This window comes from Amphiprion ocellaris, chromosome 4 (assembly GCF_022539595.1).
Source record: "Amphiprion ocellaris isolate individual 3 ecotype Okinawa chromosome 4, ASM2253959v1, whole genome shotgun sequence".
NCBI classification, from domain to species: Eukaryota; Metazoa; Chordata; class Actinopteri; family Pomacentridae; genus Amphiprion; species Amphiprion ocellaris.
Genome location: NC_072769.1, coordinates 2,435,092 through 2,457,051, shown reverse-complemented (window position 1 = coordinate 2,457,051; position 21,960 = coordinate 2,435,092). Strand labels below are relative to the sequence as shown.

The following is a 21,960-nucleotide window of genomic DNA, read 5'->3' as shown; positions in this document are numbered from 1 at the left end:
TTCCGATGTAAAATTTAATAAAGCTTATCCAGCTATATCATAATATGGCCTCTTGCCTTCTGTCCAAGGTAAAAACTACTCTGACTTTGCGCTGCGTCATAGTAACTTTATTTTTTTTTTACCCTTTCTTCCCTCTTCTTGCCCCACCTCACCTTTTCTCATTTTCTCTCCTCCAGAAGAGTTGTTTCTTTCTTTCTCTTGCTTGACATCCTGCGGCACAAAAGCACAAATGCCCTCAAAGTCAAACAGTTATAGGCATAGCAACAAAAATGCAAAATGCCCAAATCCCCAAATAAATGTGGGAATGTGCCCTTTGTGGTGTTCAGCATTGTCCGTGTTTATTCATATTTTTTACCAATGAAATATAAATGACAGAGCTCTTGTGGATGTTTTTTTCTCCGCTCTGTTTCCATACCTACCTCAAGCATGCAATAAAATAAATAAATAAGAAGAAAGATAGAATTGGCCAAAAGTCAGTCTACCTAACACATGTACACAATTTCTTCTGTGTTGCTGAAATTTTGATGTGGGAAAAGGCGGTTGGGTTGTTAAAGACTGTGTCCAGGGGAGCAGGGAGCAAGCAGGCGTTTTGTCGAGGAGAAGCAGGAAGAAACTTGGAACTTACATCAATGTTAGACAAATAAAAAATGTGATATTTCAAATGAGCCTTTTTACACTGTATTCCATCATAGTCAAATCAAGACTACAAACATTTATGTTTTGCAGTTCAGTGTTGTGGTGGGTAGATAGTGGATAATGATATACACTGTGCTTTAGTACATGCAGAACAATCGCTGCAAATGTAAACCGTTGCACTCCCAGGTCAGAAAAGGCATATTTAAGTATGTTATTTGAAAATAAACCTTTATTAAGATTATTTATAGGTGATGCACTGCAACTGCATTAAATTGGATTTATTTTTTTTTTATATTTCATGTTGTCTACATCTGAATGTACTACTTAAATTTGGCATAAAATGTGTTCCTGGCTCTAGTATGATTTGGTAAAATATGTTTGGAGTTATTACATTCACAATCAATGAATGTAATAATGAGTAGACAGAAGGCACTAAGACTAAGTCCACAAAACAACTGGTGCAACTTCTCCGTTACACCCTTCCCCACCGAAGCAGTCTGCAGGCTGATTCAGAGCCATTGCCTGATTTTGTACCAGTTTCTTTGCATTCTGACAGCCAAACAACCAGCCACCGGTCAAGGAAATTAACTCAAGAGTACCACAAACCCTATGCAGGTCTTAAGTCAAGAACCGCTGACTGGATGCCAGCAGTAAAATGGGGGAAGGATTATCGAGTCGTGACCAACGAATCGATAATTGATAATCCTAATTTTGGAACTTCCAAAAAAAAGACATCAGGGTGAGTCTGCCAAAGAAGGACAAAAAAACAGAGCATCACTGTGGATGTGTAAATACAGAAGCAGTGTGCTGAAACCTTATGGGCCTAACAGGAGTGGTCCATTGGAAAGACACTCTAATAAAGTAGAGGGACCTTCGGTAACAATACAGGTTTTTGCGCAGATGCATACAGTGACTTCTGCAGAATATTTTTTATTCAGTCACATTAGATGGTTTTCCATCATGAACTGTCCTCTTAAGGTCTTGTCACAGCATCTCAGTTGGACTGAAGTCTAGACTTTGACTCGGCCAGTTCAGAACCTTGATTCAGTTCAATCAATCAATCAAACTTTATTTATAGAGCACTTTTAATACAGTTAAAAAAAATGCAACGCAAAGTGCTTTACAACATTAAAAACAAGAAAACCCATCTCTCCCTCCCTCCCTCCATATATACATATATGCACACAACTGCAGAAGCACACACACATGCACACCCACACACACACACATACATACACAGACACACACTCCCACCACTGACAGTAGGGAGACATGGCATGGCACTGACAATTGTGGAAAACACCTCCATTGGGGTCGTCCACACTGGGAGGAGTTGTAGGCCATGACCACTGGGGGCGCTGGCACCCAGACCCACAGACCCCCCGACCCCGACAGACAGGGGGACCCCCACACCGAGGTGGGGAGCCCCCCCAACCAGCTGGGCCGAAGGGACTCATGGACAGCACCCTCAGCAGCAGACCAGATACAGCCCCCAGTGTGGAGGACTCTCCTGAGGAGAACACTGGAGTTAAATAACTAAAAATTTTAAACTACAAGATAGAATAAAAGACCTATAACATAAGTAAAAAGGTGAAAGGTTAAAAGAGTAAAAATACATAGGAAAATAAAAACAAAATGATAAGAACATAAAGATTTAAGAGGTTAGTTAAAAGCCTGATTAAAAAGGTGAGTCTTTAACCTTCTTTTAAAAATATCGACGGTCTCTGCAGTCCTGAGGTTCTCCAGCAGCTGTTCCACAGGTGGGGGCCATAGTGGCTAAACGCCGCCTCACCGTGGGTTTTTGTCCTGGCTTGTGGTCTGGATAAAAGGCCACTGCCAGAGGACCTCAGGATCCACGAGGGTCGATATGTTAAAAGGAGATCAGATAAATAAGAAGGCGCAAGGCCGTTAAGACATTTAAAAACTAATAAAAGAACCTTAAAATCGATCCTGAAGCGGACGGGGAGCCAATGCAGCGACTTTAAAACTGGTATAATGTGTTCCCGCCCTCTGGTCCTCATCAGCACGCGTACTGCTGAGTTTTGCAATAATTGTAGATTTAAAATACTCTTTTTAGGAAGACCAGAGAGCAGGGCATTACAATAGTCTAAACGAGAAGAGATAAAAACATGCATTAGCACCTCCGTGCTGGCCTGAGAGAGAAACGGGCGGATTCTGGCTATGTTCTTCAGATGATAAAAACCTATTTTTGTTATATTCTTAATATGTGGCATAAAATTCAGCTCAAAGTCGAAAATCACTACTTGTAAATCTTGTAGTTTAGATAAAAGTTTCTCTCTCTGGCCTTCAGGACCTATGACTAAAACTTCAGTTTTGTCCTGGTTGAGCTGTAGGAAGTTCACTGCCATCCATGACTTAATGTCTAAAATACAGTTTAAAAGGGAATCTATTGGCCCTGTGTCATCAGGAGACACGGCAATGTACAGCTGTGTATCGTCAGCGTAGCTATGGAAACTGATGCCGTGTCTCCTGATGATGTCCCCAAGAGGAAGCATATAAAGATTAAAAAGAATGGGAGCTAAAATTGACCCTTGGGGAACCCCACACCTAATTTCATGGGTTCCTGAGGAACACGTATCCATGCTTACATAAAAGCAACGGTCTGTGAGGTAAGAACTGAACCAGTTAAAAACAGTACCAGAGAGGCCGACCATTTGTTTGAGTCTGTTTAATAAAATATGATGGTCTACTGTATCAAAAGCAGCACTTAGATCCAGTAGAACCAACACTGTGAGTTTTTTATTATCCAGATTCCACCTGATGTCATTTAAAATCTTTAAAAGTGCTGTCTCTGTACTGTGGTTCATCCTAAAACCAAACTGATGTTTTTCTAAAATGTTAATTCTGTTTAAAAAGTCATTGACTTGGTTAAAAGCCAGTTTTTCTAAAATTTTACTTAAAAATGGTAAGTTGGATACAGGACGGTAGTTATTGAGAACATTGGGATCTAAATTGCTCTTCTTCAGAAGGGGCTTCACCACCGCCGTTTTAAAGGCAGTGGGGAAGACACCCGTCTGAAGAGAGCAATTTATAATGTTTAAAAACTGTTCCTCAAAGAATCCATAGAATGATTTTAAGAGAGGTGTGGGAATTGGATCTAAAAGGCAGGTTGCTGGGTTCACTTGGAAGAAAACTCGACCAAGCGTCCATCAACCAGGGCAAAACTCTCCAGTGTTTCCTCAGGCAAAGACAGCAGATCCGGTGTGTTCACAGGTAAAACTTGTAGGGATAAAAGGCTGGATCTGATGTCCTTGATTTTGGTTCTGAAGTGGTCTGCAAAGTTCTCACAGAGGGCGTCAGATGGCGTCTTAAAAGCTTTATTAAAATTAGTGCCTGCTAAAACATTAAAGGTGGAGAAGAGGAACCGGGGGTTGTTTTTATGGTCTGTGATAAGCTGTGCGAAATGGGAAGTTCTTGCCTGTTTGATTGCATTATTGTAGGTTTTGAGTTGTTGATGTAAGATTTTGTAGTGAACTGTTATTTTTGATTTCCTCCATCTCAGCACTCCTGCAGTTCTTTTTGAGCCACTCAGAGGTGATCTTTCTTTTGTGCTTTGGGTCATTGTGTTGTTGCATAAACCATTTGTGTTGAGCTTTAGGTCATGAACTGATGGTGGATTTTCTCCAGGAGGATTTTCTGATAGAGAGCAGAATTCATGGCTCCAGCAATTATGACAAGTCGTCTGTGGAAACTGGTTCTTTGGCAGTTCGGAAGTTGAACCAACCCCTTACCAGCACTAGTGCCCACCAACAACTGTCACCTGTATGTCTGCATGCGTTGCTGTGGTGACGACATAGGTGTCGGTAACTACGTAGCAACAGTGGTGAGCACAGTTTCAAATGCAGAGAAATCTCTTGACAAACTGTCTTGCTCTGGTTGGTTTCTTCCAGCTTTGCCTGTGCAGATCTCCCGAAGTGCCGGCAGACACTTTATTTTGGCGTCTGTTCACAGACTGCATGGATTCTACTCAGCACTGTCGTCACTCTGGATTTGACGTTGTTGTTTATGACAAGTCATCTGTGGAAGCTGGTTCTTTGGCAGTTCGGAAGTTGAACCAACTCCTTACCAGCACTAGTGCCCACCAAAAACTAACACACCCAGTTCATATTGGTGGAAATATAGTACAACCCACCAACATCATTTTTCCAAAAAAAAAAAAAATGCCTCTGGCACTCTTTTAAAGGGAAAAGCCAAATATTGACTTTACTTTTTTCCTCCTTTCTGCACTGTACCTTATTCAGTAAACAAATACAATTCATTTCATTGTATTTGAAAGCATCTTTGATTCACTATTAGTACCCAAAATCCTTGCATTGTACCATGTTTCTTTAATTTTTACTGTCGTATATAAAAGTCACCAACCTTACTCAAGATGGACATGGGAATTTTTCATTGATTGACATTAAGAAACAGTAGAAAATTTGAATTGAAGGTTTAAAATGATGCGCAAACCATCAATACATAGTTTCAGGAACCAAAAGTGTCATGCAGGGGATCGAACCTGAAGCGTCCGTTGGCAAGACACTGAACCCCAAGTTGCTCCTGATGGCATGGAAGCTCATTGGTATGTAAATGTGTGTGTGATTGGGTGAATAGGAAACAGTGTAAAGCACCATTAAGGTAGAAAGGCGCTATTTAAGTGCAGACCATTTACCATAAACACCCCTAAAAGTAATCGCATCATAAATGTTTGTGTGTCATAGTTCAAGAGTCAGAGAGTATAAAAGAAAACCGTGATATTCAGATTCTGTTGGGGAACGCTGTCTAGTCTTGTCAAACCCTCTTAAAATAACTGTAACATTGGCTGGGTGCATCTTCACGACCAGCCAACCTAACTGAATATGACATGCTCAGTCCCTCACTGGAAGCTGGTGAAGCTGTAAGAAGTGACACCTGCCAACATGACTCCGAGCTTTAAGTGATTAGAACTAGTTTGTTTTGTGCTGCTTGAAGTTTTGTTCTAAGGTTGTAGTGCCAGCCTGGATCATGATCGAATTAATACTCGATCAGTAAATCAATGTAGGGCTGTTTGCTTCTTAAAGTACAACACCTGGTTGCTTTCCATTTCTTTTTTTTAAAGTTATTTTTTTGGGCCTTTTTCACCTTTATTTGATAGGTACAGTGGAGACAGACAGGAAAGGAGGAAGAAGAGTGGGGGGAAGACATGCAGTAAAGGGCCGTGAGCAGGAATCAAACCCAGAACGCTGTGTTGGGGACCAACCCCTGTACATGGGTCGCCCGCTTAACCTGTTGAGCTATCTGGGTGCAGCAGCTTTCCATTTCTAAGCAATTGATTAAATTTATCATGTAAATAACCCAATATTGGTCCTGCTGGTACATGTTGATTTAATAGTCATTATGTCTGTAGGTTGCAGCATTGATCTCACCCACACTTGTCACCATTTTTCTGCTCTTATTTTCCTGAACGTATCAGGTGCTTATCCTGCTTCCTCTTATTATTGTCTCATTTGTTTCAAATTAAACTTCATTACGAACCACTCGAAAAGAACCGTCCTGTTTTGAAGCGGACAAACCTCTGTGTAAATTGTGTCTCCAACTGGCAGAAACAGGAATCTCTGAGTGCATTGCCAATCGATTTAAATCACTGAACAAATCTGTAATGTAATGCCGAGACTCAGAAGTCTGGTAGCAGGCTAAGCAGTGACGGCGCCTCATTACCAGGTTACTGTCAAGAATACAACCCGAGTAATTAGCAGGCAAACTACTGGTTCTCCTTCCATTCTGATATCCGGCTACAAGCCTTTCCTGTGTCTGATCTTTGATCTGACCTGCTAATATCTAAAGCATCTTCTTCTGTTGTTTCCTGCCTTTATGCAGTGCCAAACCAACTGCAGGGTTATACTGATTTGCTACATGCTTGGAATATGGAGTGAATACTTTGATTTTGTAGGTACAAGGAGATAAATGTAGTGATGCAGCTTTCCTTTAAAGTAAAGAAATCGATTGAAAGTGTTGGTATGAATAAAGCTGAAGACATTGCATTCTCACAAGATAATTATATCTAGCAGGTGCAATATTTCACTGTGTAGTGACTTTCTAAAATATGATTTTTATGAGCTAAAAATGAAGCAATGCTAAATGACAGCTGGATGAATGTTAATCTGTCAGTCTAAAAGTGTGCGTGTGTGTGTGTGTGCGTGCGTGCACATGCATGCGTGCTGCATGTGTGTGTGTGTGCGTGTGTGTGTGTGCGTGTGTGAGCTAGCCCACTCTCAATATTTCCTTGTCTCTCTCTGTTTAAGCCTCACATTTCAAAAATGTTGTTTCAGTGTTTCTGTACACATTACAAACTTAAAACACACAAACATATTCACTGTAAATACTGTATTCTCATGGTACTATGTTCAGCTGTCGTTTTGCATTTTCAACATTGTGTCTTTTGAGTCCAAATCATAATGAACAAATGCATATGTTGGTAAATTATTTCTTGTAAATAATATTTCTTGTAAATTCTCAAAAAATATTATTTCTTGTAAATATACAGGATGTACAATATACATCAATATATGCATATGTTGGTGTTTTATTTATACAACAACAGTTCTGATCCATAGAAAATCATGTCACAGCAGTGTTTTGGGATTCTACGTCGGGTTTAACCAATGGTATTGTGTAGTTTGCGCATAATGCCCAAATGTTGTACACTGTTGCTTCAGTCCAGTGTGTAACCAGGATTCTTTCAGGCAAGAAAAGTAGCCAAACCATTGTTGTAGCACTAAATATCACACGGAACCCATTATTTAATTATTGTAAATAATACACATATTATTTACAAGAAACATCCTCCAAATGTGAGTAGAATTAAGCAATTTTTCAATGAGGAAATGTTCTTCTGGCAGCCACGTGTTTCCTTTAAACCTCACATTTCCATGTCAGTAAGTCTTCTCACCATGACGAGGGGAGATGTCATTGTTTACCACCTGCTTACCTGATCCAGTGCTACTCCTAACCACACATGACATGCTTACCGCAGGCAACGACCCCTCCATGCATGGCCAAGATGTTAGTGACTCTGTGCAGCTCTGTTCCCATCAGTCACACAGTGTTTCTGTCTCGCCACGGTGTGTGTTAAACATCGCAGGTTACACTCACACTGTGCCCAAACTCTACACTGTGCTCCAGTATGATTAACTACTCTGTGTGACACTGCCCTGAAATACCGGCTTTTAAACTTTGTTGTTAGCTTGTTGATAGATGCTAATTAAACTGACTCTGGAAAGCTACTACCAGCTCTAAACATAAGGAAAGATAAATGTCTTTTTTCCAGGATTCCACACCTTTTAAAACATTTTTCCCGAAATATGCCCTTGAAGACGTCGCACTGCCATCTGTAAGTTGTTTTAATTTTTTTTCCCCTATCTGAGACACAGCTAAGCACAGACTGCTCCATAATGTGAAGAACTTGGTTAGCTTCTCACAGTACTATTGCAGCCAAACAAAACTAAGACACAATAAATGTGGGTGGCCAACTCTTCTTTTAACTTCTGTACACTACAAATCTTTCCAAACAGACATAACACTGAGCTGCTCTCCTACAAAAAGAGACTCTATTCAGACTGCAGGCAAATCAGATTTGTTTGATCGAGTTGATGTGTCCAGACGTCAACAAGTGTGTCTGCATGCGTTGCTGTGGTGACGACGTAGGTGTCGGTAACTACGTAGCAACAGTGGTGATGCATCTTTAAAATGCAGAGAAATCTCTTGGTAAACTGTCTTGTTCTGGTCGGTTCCTTCCAGCTTTGCCTGTGCAGATTCCCCACAGTGCCGGCAGACACTTTATTTTGGCATCTGTCTCCAGACTGCATGGATTCTGCTCAGCACTTCTATCACTCTGGATTTGACATTGTTGTTTGTTGCATTGTGAATGATGCAAAAGACATCAAATTTTGAGGAATCAGAGTGTCTGGGCTGTGAAAATTTGACTGGAATCCCATCTTAAACTATTTCCAATGTGGTTTGGGATGCGATTTGTAAAAAAAATAGCTTTTTTTTTCTTTTTTTGCTGTCCATATTTGTTAAAAAAATCAATCAGGATATGTCAAAAAATGGATTTAGGTTGGCAGAACAAGGCCACGGTGTCTGCAATGTGACCGTATAGAGGAATCTCTCTGAATGTATCTTCAAAAACCTTTCATTGAGAGGAAATAATCACTTTGACCCTTTGTCCAGACAGGAGATAAAAAATAAATTTGTGGAGAAGCACAACAAATGCAGTGCCTCCACACATGTGTACTGCATGGAGCAACTGAGTGGTTAACATCCAGTCAGACTCTATGGCATGAATGGATATGTTGAGGCCGATTTTGTGTCTAGATGGCAAAGAGTAAAGAGCTTTGATTGTTGGGACACAGATGGCAGGAGCTTCAGTCACATGGACCGCTCAGCTAGTGTTTCAATAGGAACAGTGACTGAAGTTAGATTTGCATTTAATCTGTGGGACAGACATCAGTAAGTATATCCAAAGTTGTTTAAATCAATCCAACTGGACTTTAAGAAGGTTCCTTGAAGACGTTTCACCTCTCATCCAAGAGGCTTCTTCAGTTCTGGTGGTGGTTGATGTTGCCTCAGCTTATAACCTCTGTGAGGTGTGGTCAGTGTTATTCACATTCTGACGACCATTGCCAAGGCCCACCTGGCTCCTCAACGATGGTCGTTGGGAGCCAGGGAGTGACACAAAGGGGGTCGTTGAAATGCGAGTTTCACCGAGCCCTAGTATGCTAATGGTGGTCGTTAGCATGAGCCACCTCACCTGAGTCATTCTGCTGAGTAGGTCTTTTGGGGAGTTATGAAAGGACCTGATTGTAAAATGGTGAAAGATGATGTCGCAGACCACCCCCCCGTTCAGAGATTCGGCGGGCTTCCTTCACCTCAAGGAAGAGGGACACTCATTTCAGGACACCAATGTTCAGATTTTGGACAGAGAGGACAGATGGTTTGAGAGAGGCGTGAAAGAAGCCATCCATGTCAAAGTGGAGAAGCCATCTCTGAACAGGGGGGGTGGTCTGCAACATCATCTTTCACTATTTTACAATCTGGTCCTTTCAAAACTCCCCAAAAGAACTAGAGGGGCAGACAGGAAAGTAGGGAGAAGACATGCAGTAAAGGGCTGTGAGCGGGAGTCAAACCCAGGCCGCTGCATTGGGGATTAGCCCCTGTTCATGGGTCACCCGCTCAACTAGTTAAGCTATCTGGGCGCCCCATAACCAATAATGATCTTTATTCATTTAAAAAATGTGTAGGTAGGTAGGTGCTTTATTGATCCCGAGGGAAAGTCAAGACACCAGCAGCGTATTAAACATACAAGATATACAGAATTAAGATATATAAAAAATATAAAGGCATAATTATGTACAGCACACTGAGGCTATAAACTGTAGATGGTGTGCGAGTAGGCAGAAAAATATTAGTCAAATAAGACCTGTGCAATTAGTAATGTGCAAGTAACCAGAGATGTCCACTTCTATGTACATGTCTGATTAACCAACATTGTCAAATAAAGTGCAGATGGAATAAGCATCCTAAACAAATAAAATTAGTTTTTATTGCTAAATATGTATTTACTTTTTCTTCCATCTCAGCATCGAGTGTCTCCCTCTTGTTTTCCATTAATTTTGGCAGGGGTTTGATTGACAGCTTCATTTAACAGCAGGAAACAAACACAGATGGAAGAGACGGGAAGATGATCTAGTCATTTTTCAAAATAAAACACCCTGCAGCCTCCGCTGGACATAAAATTTCAAAAAAGTTTCTATTCTTTCTGTGCCACCCAGTACCCGTCCATGGCCTGATGTACCATCATCAAAACCCCCAAACTTCTTTTAGAAGAATAATATCTCAATCCTTCCAGCAAAGTTTCAAAAACTTGGAGAATCAATGCCGAGCTGTGCTCATCAGCTTGCTGCAGTTTTCACTAACGTCTTTAACCATTTACTGTAGCAAGCCACAGTCCCCACCTGCCTGAAAACTGCCACCATAATCCCTGTGCCCAAATCCTCTGCCATCAGAGGGTTGAATGATTACCGGCCTGTGGCCCTGACACCGGTGATCATGAAGTGTATGGAGAGACTGGTGTTACAGTATGTCAAGGCCACATCCCACCTGGCTTTGGTCAACATCAGTTAGCCTACAGGTCCGACAGATCCACAGATGATTCCATCTCCTTCGCCCTCCACGCCACCTTCAGTCATGTTGAAAACCCCAACACATATATCAGGATACTGTTTGTTGGCTCAGCATTTAACTCCCATCAGCCCCAGCAGACTCATCAACAAACTGCAGACGCTACAACTTGGAACCTTCGTCTGTCTGTGGATCAAGAACTTCCTAACAGACCCCAGCATGTCAGAATGAGCGCCTCCACATCCTCCGCCATTGTCCTCAATACTGGTGTTCCTCCGGGCTGTGTGCTGAGTCCAGTCTTGTACACACTGTACACTTATGACTGTGTCACTACTCATGGCTCCAACACCCTCATCGAATTTGTGGATGATACAACCGTTGTGGGGCTCATCAACAACGGGTATGTGCAGGGCCGTGCAGAGATCTTTGGAGGGGCAGGTGCTCAAAGTTAAAAGGGGACACATGGAGCATGAATTGGAAACACCATATAGAAACACACCTTACAATATAACTGGCTGAAAGGTAGCAACCTATATTCATAAAGAATGTAACATGGAATCACGACATACCAGATCATTGTTCACACCTTATATCTTTGTTAGGGGGCAGACTGTGTTTGACCTGATGGGGTTCACTGAAAAGCTTCTGTTGAGGGGGTTGGTGAGGAGGATGATGCTGCTGCTGATATTGCTGGAGGTGGGCCATATTGATCTGAGAGTGTAGACACTAAAAAGAGCATGGGAGAGATAGTAGCTGATTAAACTAGCGTTATGTGATCATGACAAGATGCAAAGATAACTAACACTGAAAATGGCTGACTGTGACCTGCCATACTGCTGATTGTTTGTAGGAGACTCCTGCAGAGAGGCTGCAGCCAAGGCTGACTGTTTGAACTAAACAGAAGTAGTTGCTCATTCGTAAGATGAAAAGGGAACATTAATGGGGGACCAGAATAAAGGAGGGGTGGAGGTACAGCCTATATCCACAATGCTATAATTCAAGCTGTGCATTCATTTAGGACATAGGAAGATAATGTATTAAGTTGAATTTAGATCACCACAAGACACTGGACTGTTTAACTGTGGCTACTCTTCCTGGAGTCCTTGTTTTTAAATTTCATACCTTTTCAAGACATATACTGTGTAGCCATGAATTTGCTCCATGGTGCTGATTCATAATCTGCCCTTTATTATTTGTAGTGCTAATAATAAAGTAAAAAAACTAAAATTAAATGATATGGAAATCATGTATTTAAATGTATTTGTGCTTTTATTCAGTTTGACGATCCACTTTGTGCAAGGCAGCAAGGTTATAAAAGTTAAAATATTTTATATTTATGCATATTATATTTAATTTGTGTCTATATATATATATGTGTGTGTGTGTGTGTGTGTACATATATATGTATATATATATATATATATATATATATGTTATAAGCAAGTACTGATATGCTTAGATGAGAGGTTGAGAAAATCACAATTCAAATTCTTCTAATTATTATTGTTATATTTATACTGCAATAGTCCAAAATTATGTGAAAATGCATGTACATAGCTTTAGTGAAATAAATAACCTCTGCCTCATTGCCTCTAGAAACACAGGAAACACACTGACACTTGACAGTAAAATAATACATCTCTCTAATGCATTTTGCCCATGACAAAAGCAACATAGAAACAAAAAGAAGCCTGGCGTACTATTTCCCCTCAGCACACTGTGTGTGGTTAACTAGTGGCTATAACTTATGACAGGTGTGTGCAGAGTGAGACACACACACAGGATGCTCACTTCACTTAGTCAGTCATCTAGAATACACCATGCACAAACAGTTCCTGCTGCAAAACCTCCTCACCGGACCATCAGTTGTTGAAGTCCTCCCTCCGGTCTTCAGTTTCTAGACTAGCAGCGCTAGCGCTGAGCTATAGGGCACGTCTGGGCATGTCTGGGCAGTGAGAGACGTCTACGTGGATCATGTGACCCACCGAGGGTAGATCAGAATTATTTTTATTTTTGTTTTATTTATTAGTTTGGGCCACAAAGACTTTCACACACACACTTACAAAATAAAAAGTTACATTCAAAAAAACAACTTTGACAAAAGGGCACTTTGGGCATCAAGGGGCAAAGGGGCAGGTGCTCCAGCATCCCCCACCCCGCACCCCACCCCCCCACTCTGCATGTGCATGGTTATGAGACACCATACAGGGAGGGGGTCCAAGCACTGGCGGCCTGGTGCAGTGACAACCACCTCAACCTCAACACTAAGAAGACAAAAGAAATCACTGTTGACTTCCACAAGTCGAGGACCACAGGCCTGAGCATCAGTGGGGAGGAAGTGGAACGGGTCACTAGCTTTAAGTTTCTTGGCCTTGCACGTCTCGGAAGACCTGGGCTCGACTATGAACACCAACCACATCATCAAAAAGGCCCAGCAGTGTATCTTCTTTCTGACAACACTGAGGAGGAACAAACTCCCTTCACCTCTGCTGAAAACCTTCTACCACTGCACAATAGAGAGCGTCCTCACCTATGGCAGTACGGTGTGGTGTGCCAGCTATATTGCATCTGAAAAGAAACTGCAACGGGTCATCAAGACAGCTCAGTGGATTATCAGCTCCCCACTTCCACGCCTAGAGGAGATCTATTCCAGCCGTCTCCTCCGATGGGCCACAAAGATCTGGAATGACGCTGCCCACCCAGGACACTCTCTATTCACCAGCCTTCCCTCTGGCAGACTCAGAGTCATGAGAGCCTGAAACCAACAGACTGAGACACAGATACACTCTGTTCTTGCGGCACACGGTGGCCCAAGTCCTTACAGAGGTAGTTTAAGTTGATTTTTCCTTTGTTTCAGGGTTTGTCACCCATCTACATAAGCATCAAACACTCATAATGCAAAGTTAGCAGGGTTGTCCGGTTATGAGCAAATATAACACTACAAATTCATTTAATGTGCGTGCTATTTATCAGACAGGTGCAGCAGCCTGTAAGCACAGCTTGCATGTCATCTGAGATGCTGCTTGTGTGCATTCAGTGAAGTAAATCTCTCGTCTCCATGCAAATGCATTTACCATTTAAAGGATTACTCAAATAACAGGGAAATTAAATAAATGCGGTTGGCTGCGCTTTCTGGTGCATTTCTTTAGGCTCAACCAATATTCAAGGGTCACTTCTACAAGGACAATCTTCAATTTGAAGGAAGGTTGAGAAAAATTCATGTGAAAAATCACCACAACAGCAAACAGTGAATTATTTGATTATCTGACTGATAAGCAGAGCAGTAATTCTTCAATACAACAACAAACACTGAATGGAGATTTGTGGCCTCGTGATCATTAACCTAAAACTGAACTTGACATCTTGTGAGCGAATGCATTATGATTTCAACTGTTGTGGTTTGTATTTTTCAAATCTATTTATATTTTTAATCACTTCTACATTTAGTTTTCCAAACCGTGAGATTTATAGCAGTAAATGCTCAAATAATTTTGTCAGTGTGTAATGAAGATCTCAGTAAATTCTCCATGCTCTCTGAGGAAAATGTGTTCAAGTTCAACAACTCATTTCTCAGGTGCCTCTACAACGTTGACGCTGAGTTAAGGTAACAGTGCTGTGGATGATAGGATGATGAAGAGGAGCACTAGACATAGCCAGACTGATTTGTCATTCTGTTCTTCTTCTCTTCTCTCTCTGGAAGTTCACCGCTGCAGCTTTATTCATTGCTTACCACCCATTTTGTTTTGTTATTTTTGTAATGCATCAAATCTTGTACATATATTGTCTCATTCAACATCGGCTCCCATGTTGCAATGAACACTTGCTTCTTTTATGTAGAGAAAATGATAGAGCACTAAAATAGGAAAACAAACTAGATCAAATTTATAATTAAATAGTAGACAAATCAATATAGTACCAGCCATGAGCTGTAGCCATAAATTCAGGTGCTCTGGGAACACTGCGGTCGTTTCAGATGTTATCATTGCATTCAATAAGTGCTGTGCATCATGTGGGCCAGAAGGAACCACCTTTCCCTTCAAGTAGATGGAAGAGGTCCCTACTGGACCGTATACACTATATTGCCAAAAGTATTCGCTCACCTGCCTTGACTCGCATATGAACGTAAGTGACATCCCATTCCTAATCCATAGGGTTCAGTATGATGCCGGTCCACCCTTTGCAGCTAGAACAGCTTCAACTCTTCTGGGAAGGCTGTCCACAAGGTTCAGGAGTGTGTTTATGGGAATTTTTGACCATTCTTCCAGAAGCGCATTTGTGAGGTCACACACTGATGTTGGACCAGAAGGCCTGGCTCTCAGTCTCCACTCTAATTCATCCCAAAGGTGTTCTATGGGGTTGAGGTCAGGACTCTGTGCAGGCCAGTCAAGTTCATCCACACCAGACTCTGTCATCCATGTCTTTATGGACCTTGCTTTGTGCACTGGTGCACAGTCATGTTGGAAGAGGAAGGGACCAGCTCCAAACTGTTCCCACAAAGTTGGGAGCATGGAATTGTCCAAAATGTCTTGGTATGCTGAAGCATTCAGAGTTCCTTTCACTGGAACTAAGGGTCCAAGCCCAGCTCCTGAAAAACAAGCCCACACCATAATCCCCCCTCCACCAAACTTTACACTTGGCACAATGCAGTCCCACAAGTATCGTTCTCCTGGCAACCACCAAACCCAGACTGGTCCATCAGATTGCCAGATGGAGAAGCGTGATTGGTCACTCCAGAGAAGGCAACTCCACTGCTCTAGAGTCCAGTGGCGGCTGCTTTACACCACTGCATCCCACGCTTTGCATTGCACTTGGTGATGTATGGCTTGGATGCAGCTGCTGGGCCATGGAAACTCATTCCATGAAGCTCTCTGCTGAAGCACTGTTCTGGAGCTAATCTGAAGGCCACATGAAGTTTGAAGGTCTGTAGCGATTGACTCTGCAGAAAGTTGGCCACCTCTTGGCACTATGCACCTCAGCATCAGGACAAGTGGCATCCTATCACAGTTCCACGCTGGAATTCACTGAGCTCCTGAGAGCGAGCCATTCTTTCACAAATGTTTGTAAAAGCAGTCTGCAGCCTAGATGCTTGATTTTATACATCTGTGGCCATGGAAGTGATTGGAACACCTGATTCTGATTATCTGGATGGGTGAGCGAATACTTTTGGCAATATAGTGTATATGGGAATAATATGTGATGATAGCAGCTCTTTAATAGGGTGAATGTGGTTCACCTCAGAAACAGAGGATAATGGATGCTACGACTAAAACCTGTGTGCTAAAGAACTAAAAAGTGAAACTATTTGCACACTTTAACATATTTTGTCTAAAAGACTGGTGTTCATCGATAACTGACTCAACATCTAACTTGCTACTTCCTTGTTAAAAGCCTACAAAGGCCCAAAGACAGCTTTTGAGTGAAGCATCACTTTAAGATGTTTGGGAGAAACAGCCCAGTAACCAAGAGCCTAATTTGTGTTGTCGTCTCAGTACACTATGTGGAGCTGCTTCACTGGCAATGAATGTAAGAATGAAATTGTGGACTGACAGATTTAAGCAATTACACCCACATAAGCTTTATTTAACAGGAGTTAGAGCTAACATTGTTGAACCAAAAAATGCGCCTCTATCCAAGGAGAATCACTCTGGGTTATGCTGCAGCCTGCACAAAGACCTCTGATTCATTGTCAGTAAGGCAGCTGGAGGGCCTCTTAATGGCATCTCCCACTTGAGCACTGGGTGTGTTGTCTCCAGCGTTGACAGGCACATCATTTTCACTAATCTAGATTCAACTTTAGCCACAAAAAACAACAACAACAAAAAAAACAAAACAAAAACTGTTTTGGACAAGACTCATTTTACTGCTTAGAGGTAGATTTGCACAATTTCAGAAACATGTTCAAATGAATTCAAACAAAAGCTCCTTTCACTCTGTTTCTTAGCAGCAAATAAGCTGTTGAAAAAAAAAAGCTCTTCCCTTCCACGGACAATTATGAGGCATGGACATCCTTTAAGTGTTAACAGAATATCACATAATTATTCAACTGAATAATGTTGCATTATTAAGAGCTTATATTTTTCAGCATTGTGGCAATATTAGCATAAATGCTAACACAGAGGGATACAGTTACCCCTCATGACATCTCTTTCTGGAAGCTAATCACAGGAGTCAGCGGATACTAATTTAAGCACAAATGCAAATCCTATAAGACAGCGTGAACACTCAGTGACCTAAAGTTTTCTAGCTACATTGACCATTTTGGAAAGTATGGGACTGCACACTCTGGCTCCTAGTTATGTTAGCTATGATGCTAACTCCAGGGAAAGTTAGCGTAATCTTGTCCCATTGGTTGGAGCTGACACTAATTCCCTGGGACAGGAGTGTAGCGGTGTGCGATTTAGCGGCGTATGCTAAGTGCTGCTGGAGCTGCAGGCTAGTCTGTGGGCACCAGGGCAGAGAGAGCAAGCTGGGAAAGTACTGACTTGACTAACTGGCCTGATTAGACCGGGTGTGAGATGACATGGATCAGATCTACATACTAACACAGCTGGAATGACAGATTGGCAGAATTAAAGTTTAAAACAAAAGTGTTAAGAGAAAATGAACAGTTAAAGATGACTGGATGTAAAGTTAGGGAAAGAGAGGAGGTGGATGAAGACATAAAGAGACAGTAGGTAAATTTGGAGATATTTCCTCCTGGGGTGTTTTTCAGTTCTGCTGGGCTGTGGTAGTGTAAGAAATTGGCTGAGATGCAATGTAGCATTCACATCATGGTTTCATTAGCTCTCATTCAGCCCAAGGCATTTCACACTGCATTTCCTCCACTCATCTGCTTCTCTTAGATCTACTCACATTTCAGGAAAAGGTAACACAGACTAAGCTGGAAGTGGGAACAGGAGCTTACACTCCTCTGTATTAGTCTGGAACTTGGTTTGGATTTGGAGTTGAAAGAAATGCTGTTTTTCATCTCAGTAAATGGTATTGATTGATGCAGACACTGCGCCTTCAGCCGTTTGGAATATTTCCCCCTCATACCCGCACGAATGAGGTAAAATCAGATTTCATTTATTTCAGGGATATTTTATCCATTAATAGATGGCACTTTACTGTGAACACTGCCTACAGGCATAGATTATGTTGAAATAAAGGCAGACAGTGGAAGAGAGATTTGGGGCATCTCATGAAGCCCGATAAGCGTTTTAGCAGAAATAGTTGTAACCCTAGTCTCCTATTGGTTGCCCACTTTGAATCAAGTTATTTTTGAACAGTAGAGGACAGAAAGAGGACAATAAACTTGTTTATGTCTATCATATAATCTTTGCTTTTGCACTTGAGATTCGGGCTAGTAATTAAATTTGAGGCACATATCTGAGTCACGCAATTTTATTCAAAGATAAATACAAGCCAGTCTCTGAGAAACCCAGCGGGTCGTTTTACAGCAGTTACTGTGTTTTTGAAGACATGTTCAGAATACACAAGCCTCTCATATGCTTCTGGTTAGAAATATACTCTGTTTATGAAACAGTGAAAGGAATTTTTAACTTGTTTCACAGGGTGGCACATAATTTCTTTCCAACAAAATGTTTATTTGTCTTGTAGGATGCAAGAAAATTATGCGCAGGTGATTACATACTTGAAAACAGAAGTATTGACCTGATTTTAGATTTGCTATTTTTTGCAAAAATGTTATCACCGCTATCAACTGTAGTTATTATCTCCCCTGTTTGTGAGTAACTGTTATGTTATAACCACCTTGAAACTTGATATCCAGGGTTAATAATTCGATATGATTTAAGCAGTTCACAAAATAGAAGAATAGAATAAAAGAATAGAATAAAATGCCTTTATTGTCCTTACACATCATATACAGAGATAGAGAGCTGCCCCGTGAAAGTGCAAGGACATAAATACTACACAATAAACAGTCCACATTCATTCAGTATTGCAAATTGCACCAGTATATTGCACTACAGTTTGTTGGATTTAGAGGTCAATGCATATGAGAGTTCAGGGTGGTAATGGAAGAAAATATGGACATACTCACATAATTTTTGTAATGGTAAAAAATAATGTTTTGTTTGTGTGTGTTTGCTTTTACAGGGTATGATGGGTGTAGTGGGCTGGATGCTGCTCCTACTCTCTCAGATGATGGTGCCTGTGGCGTCCCAGAAGCCTCCAGGGCTCAGCGTAGGTGTGATCATGGGCCAGACGCGCCCTGTTTCCGACCAGGAGGTTCGGCCGCCCCGACGCGCCGACGATGCCCTTGATGTCGCGGTGGTCACACTGAGGATCAACCAGACCGACCCGAAGTCTGTGATTACACAGGTGAGAATGGACGGGTTTGGAAGCAGAGTGGTCTAACGCACTTTCTATACTTTTGAGAAAAATGGGTTCAAAGTTTTATGTTTTCAAGAATGATCTAACATTCCAAGCGACTTGCTGGGAATAATATTTCAATAATAGTTTTAATGCTATAAATATTGGGTGTTTGCATGTGAAATTAACTATGTGACGAACGAATGTAACTGACTGCATAACAGAAGCTGCGTAACGGAGCATTTAACCACTACTAATGCACAATAGCTATAAACTAGCATACAAAATATTATAAAGACTAAAGCTTCTGTTTTCCTGTGAGACTCCACAACAACTTTGACAGGAAAAACAGAGAACACTCTGCATATGAACAAGACACCACATCCACCTCACTTCTGCATTGTCAGGTACTCACAAACACACCACATTCAGTCCTCACAACACAATAGAATCACCTCTGCATTCACACATTGTCCTTCAAGGTGAATATGGTCCAGATTGGCTGAAGACAGATGTTTAAGGGGGTTCAAGTTTAAACCGCGGATTCCCGCAACTATAGACCAATCAGATAGAAGCACATTCTCATACAAAACTCTGTGTAATGTTAAGTTAGGGATCCTTTTTGAAGAAGTTGGCTGCAGCAACTCTCTTGTGTATTAGTCACAGAGACCTGTGGAAGGTCCATGCACATGCATTCAATTCTCCAGTGCATATTAAATATTCTTAAAGGATAACTGACACTTAGGATTCCTCATTATAACAAGTAAACAAGCACGCTGACTAATTTGGTGACCCGGACATGATTTGCTGAGGAAGAATTCAACGGAGTCCGTGACTGAAGATTTTCAGTGGGACCAGACGGGTGACCAGACTCCTCATCACTCACTCATGGCTTGAGATGAGGTAAGCAGAGACCTGTTGTTTAAAAAAAAAAACAACAACAAAAAAAAAACAAACTCTGCAAATTGAATACTATTAAATTTCTGTGAGTGTTGAGGAGGTAAGGTTAACTGTCCTAAATTGTTTTGATAAAATTATGTATACTGGCTCAATTTTTTTGAAAACTGCTAATTGAGATTGCATTGGAGAAATAAAAAGGCCATTGGGTTGGGGGCCCTAGGGTTAGAGTCCCTTAAAGAAGTGTTAAACTACACTCAGAATCATAAATTCTAAAGTAATATAAATAAATAAAACAGAACTGTTGACTCATGGCCTAAAATTGTGATCAGTTGGCTGTGTTGGCAGCACTAGAGGGTCTTGTAAATCCCAAGGTAACAAAATGATAGCGTACTTTTAAAGTATCACACTGATATCATTAAAGCTCAAACCTGCAGTACTGAGTGAGTTACACTCTGGGTGAAGACACGATGTGTCCACAAATAGTGATTTAATGCTTCAACAATTTTCTGATGAACTTATTTTACATTGTGGCCAAATTTTAATTTGGAATTGCATAAAGAGGATCTCAGTAAATGCTGCGGGTCGTGTTGCATTATAACAGTAAGTATATTGAGAAATGCGATCGTCTGACTAATGTATACATGATCATGTCAGTGTGGGACTGATATGCACATTGGCAGTAATTAAGACGTCTTTTAAGTGTGAATGGCTGACACTGAGTGAAGTGCTGCGAGGGTTTGTGTGCGACTATTGAGCATGTGAGAAGGAGGTGAAATTGCTGGATCGAAATCAAATTAATTTGGTAAATTGAAATTATCGAGTAAAATATAAAATCTGAAGTGTTTTTTATTGGCCTAACCGAAGAGGAAGACATTGACACATATATACTCACGTCTGCATACAATCGTAGTGTTTGTAGTGCATTTAAAGTACTTTGAACATATGAAGGTATAAAAAAAAGTAGATAGATGGTGTAGAGGAAGTGATATAAATTTTATTCCCAACAGACACTGTACCACTATGTTTGGGCTGTGGCATAGACCACTTTGCCACTAAAATCTAGACCATAAAATATCACAGAAATGATGTAAAACTCAGTTCAGATTTTTTTGTGGGTTAAACCACTCTTCTTCTAACCCCCTCAAATGCACTTCAGCTCACACGCCGTCCTCACAAACAGGCCTTTGTTTGACTATTGTGTATCACTGTGTCTCAAGGTGTGTGAGCTTCTGTCTCGCACTCGTCTCCATGGCATCGTTTTTGCTGATGGCACCGATCAGGAGGCCATTGCCCAGATCCTTGACTTCCTGTCTGTTCAGACACAACTTCCAGTCCTAGGAGTTCATGGAGGCTCCTCTATGATTATGGCGGACAAGGTCAGTGACACACAACAAGCAATGACCAGTTCAGATGCACACACACAGCGTAGACACAGCGAAGACATAGGTCAGACTCTTATTTCACAGACAGATGTTGTGTTTAGGAGCTCAGTCCACCTGAAATGTTGCTAATGATTTGATGTAATCCACTAGGTTGGAGCTTGAGCTATACAAACTACATTATGTAAATTCTTGCTTGTCTCATTTTAAAGATGCATTGTTAGATATGGATTGGTAGATATGTGAAGTCATGAAAGATATGTTATGTTTTATTAGCTGTAATGGTTGGCTGTTGGATGTTTTGAGGTTGTTTGTGTTGTAAATGGAAATTATAAAGTAACACACTGGGGGGTTTGTTGTATGTTCGTGATATCAGGTCTGCTCCATCGGATTATTTTTTGTTTAGCTGTAATGCAGAAGCACTGCCAACACTATAAGTGAAACAGAATTCAAATCGCTCTTTGAATGATGGCTGCTATCAACCAAAGCAATTTTATGTTAATTAGCTTTTAACAAGGTTACAGTGCCCACATTTAAAAGTAAAGTATTCATAAGGTCAGCAGAAGTC

At 41.2% G+C, this 21,960-nt stretch overlaps 1 protein-coding gene across 1 annotated transcript in view; it reads left to right on the top strand.

The window, feature by feature from the left end:
* grin2ab (glutamate receptor, ionotropic, N-methyl D-aspartate 2A, b) overlaps positions 1-21,960 on the top strand; it is a 141,437-nt gene that overhangs the window by 13,125 nt on the left and 106,352 nt on the right. Inside the window, exons 3-4 of the mRNA XM_023267453.3 lie at positions 18,898-19,122; positions 21,231-21,389. Coding sequence (XP_023123221.1) covers positions 18,898-19,122; positions 21,231-21,389 — 384 coding nt within the window. The remainder of the gene's footprint in view (positions 1-18,897; positions 19,123-21,230; positions 21,390-21,960) is intronic.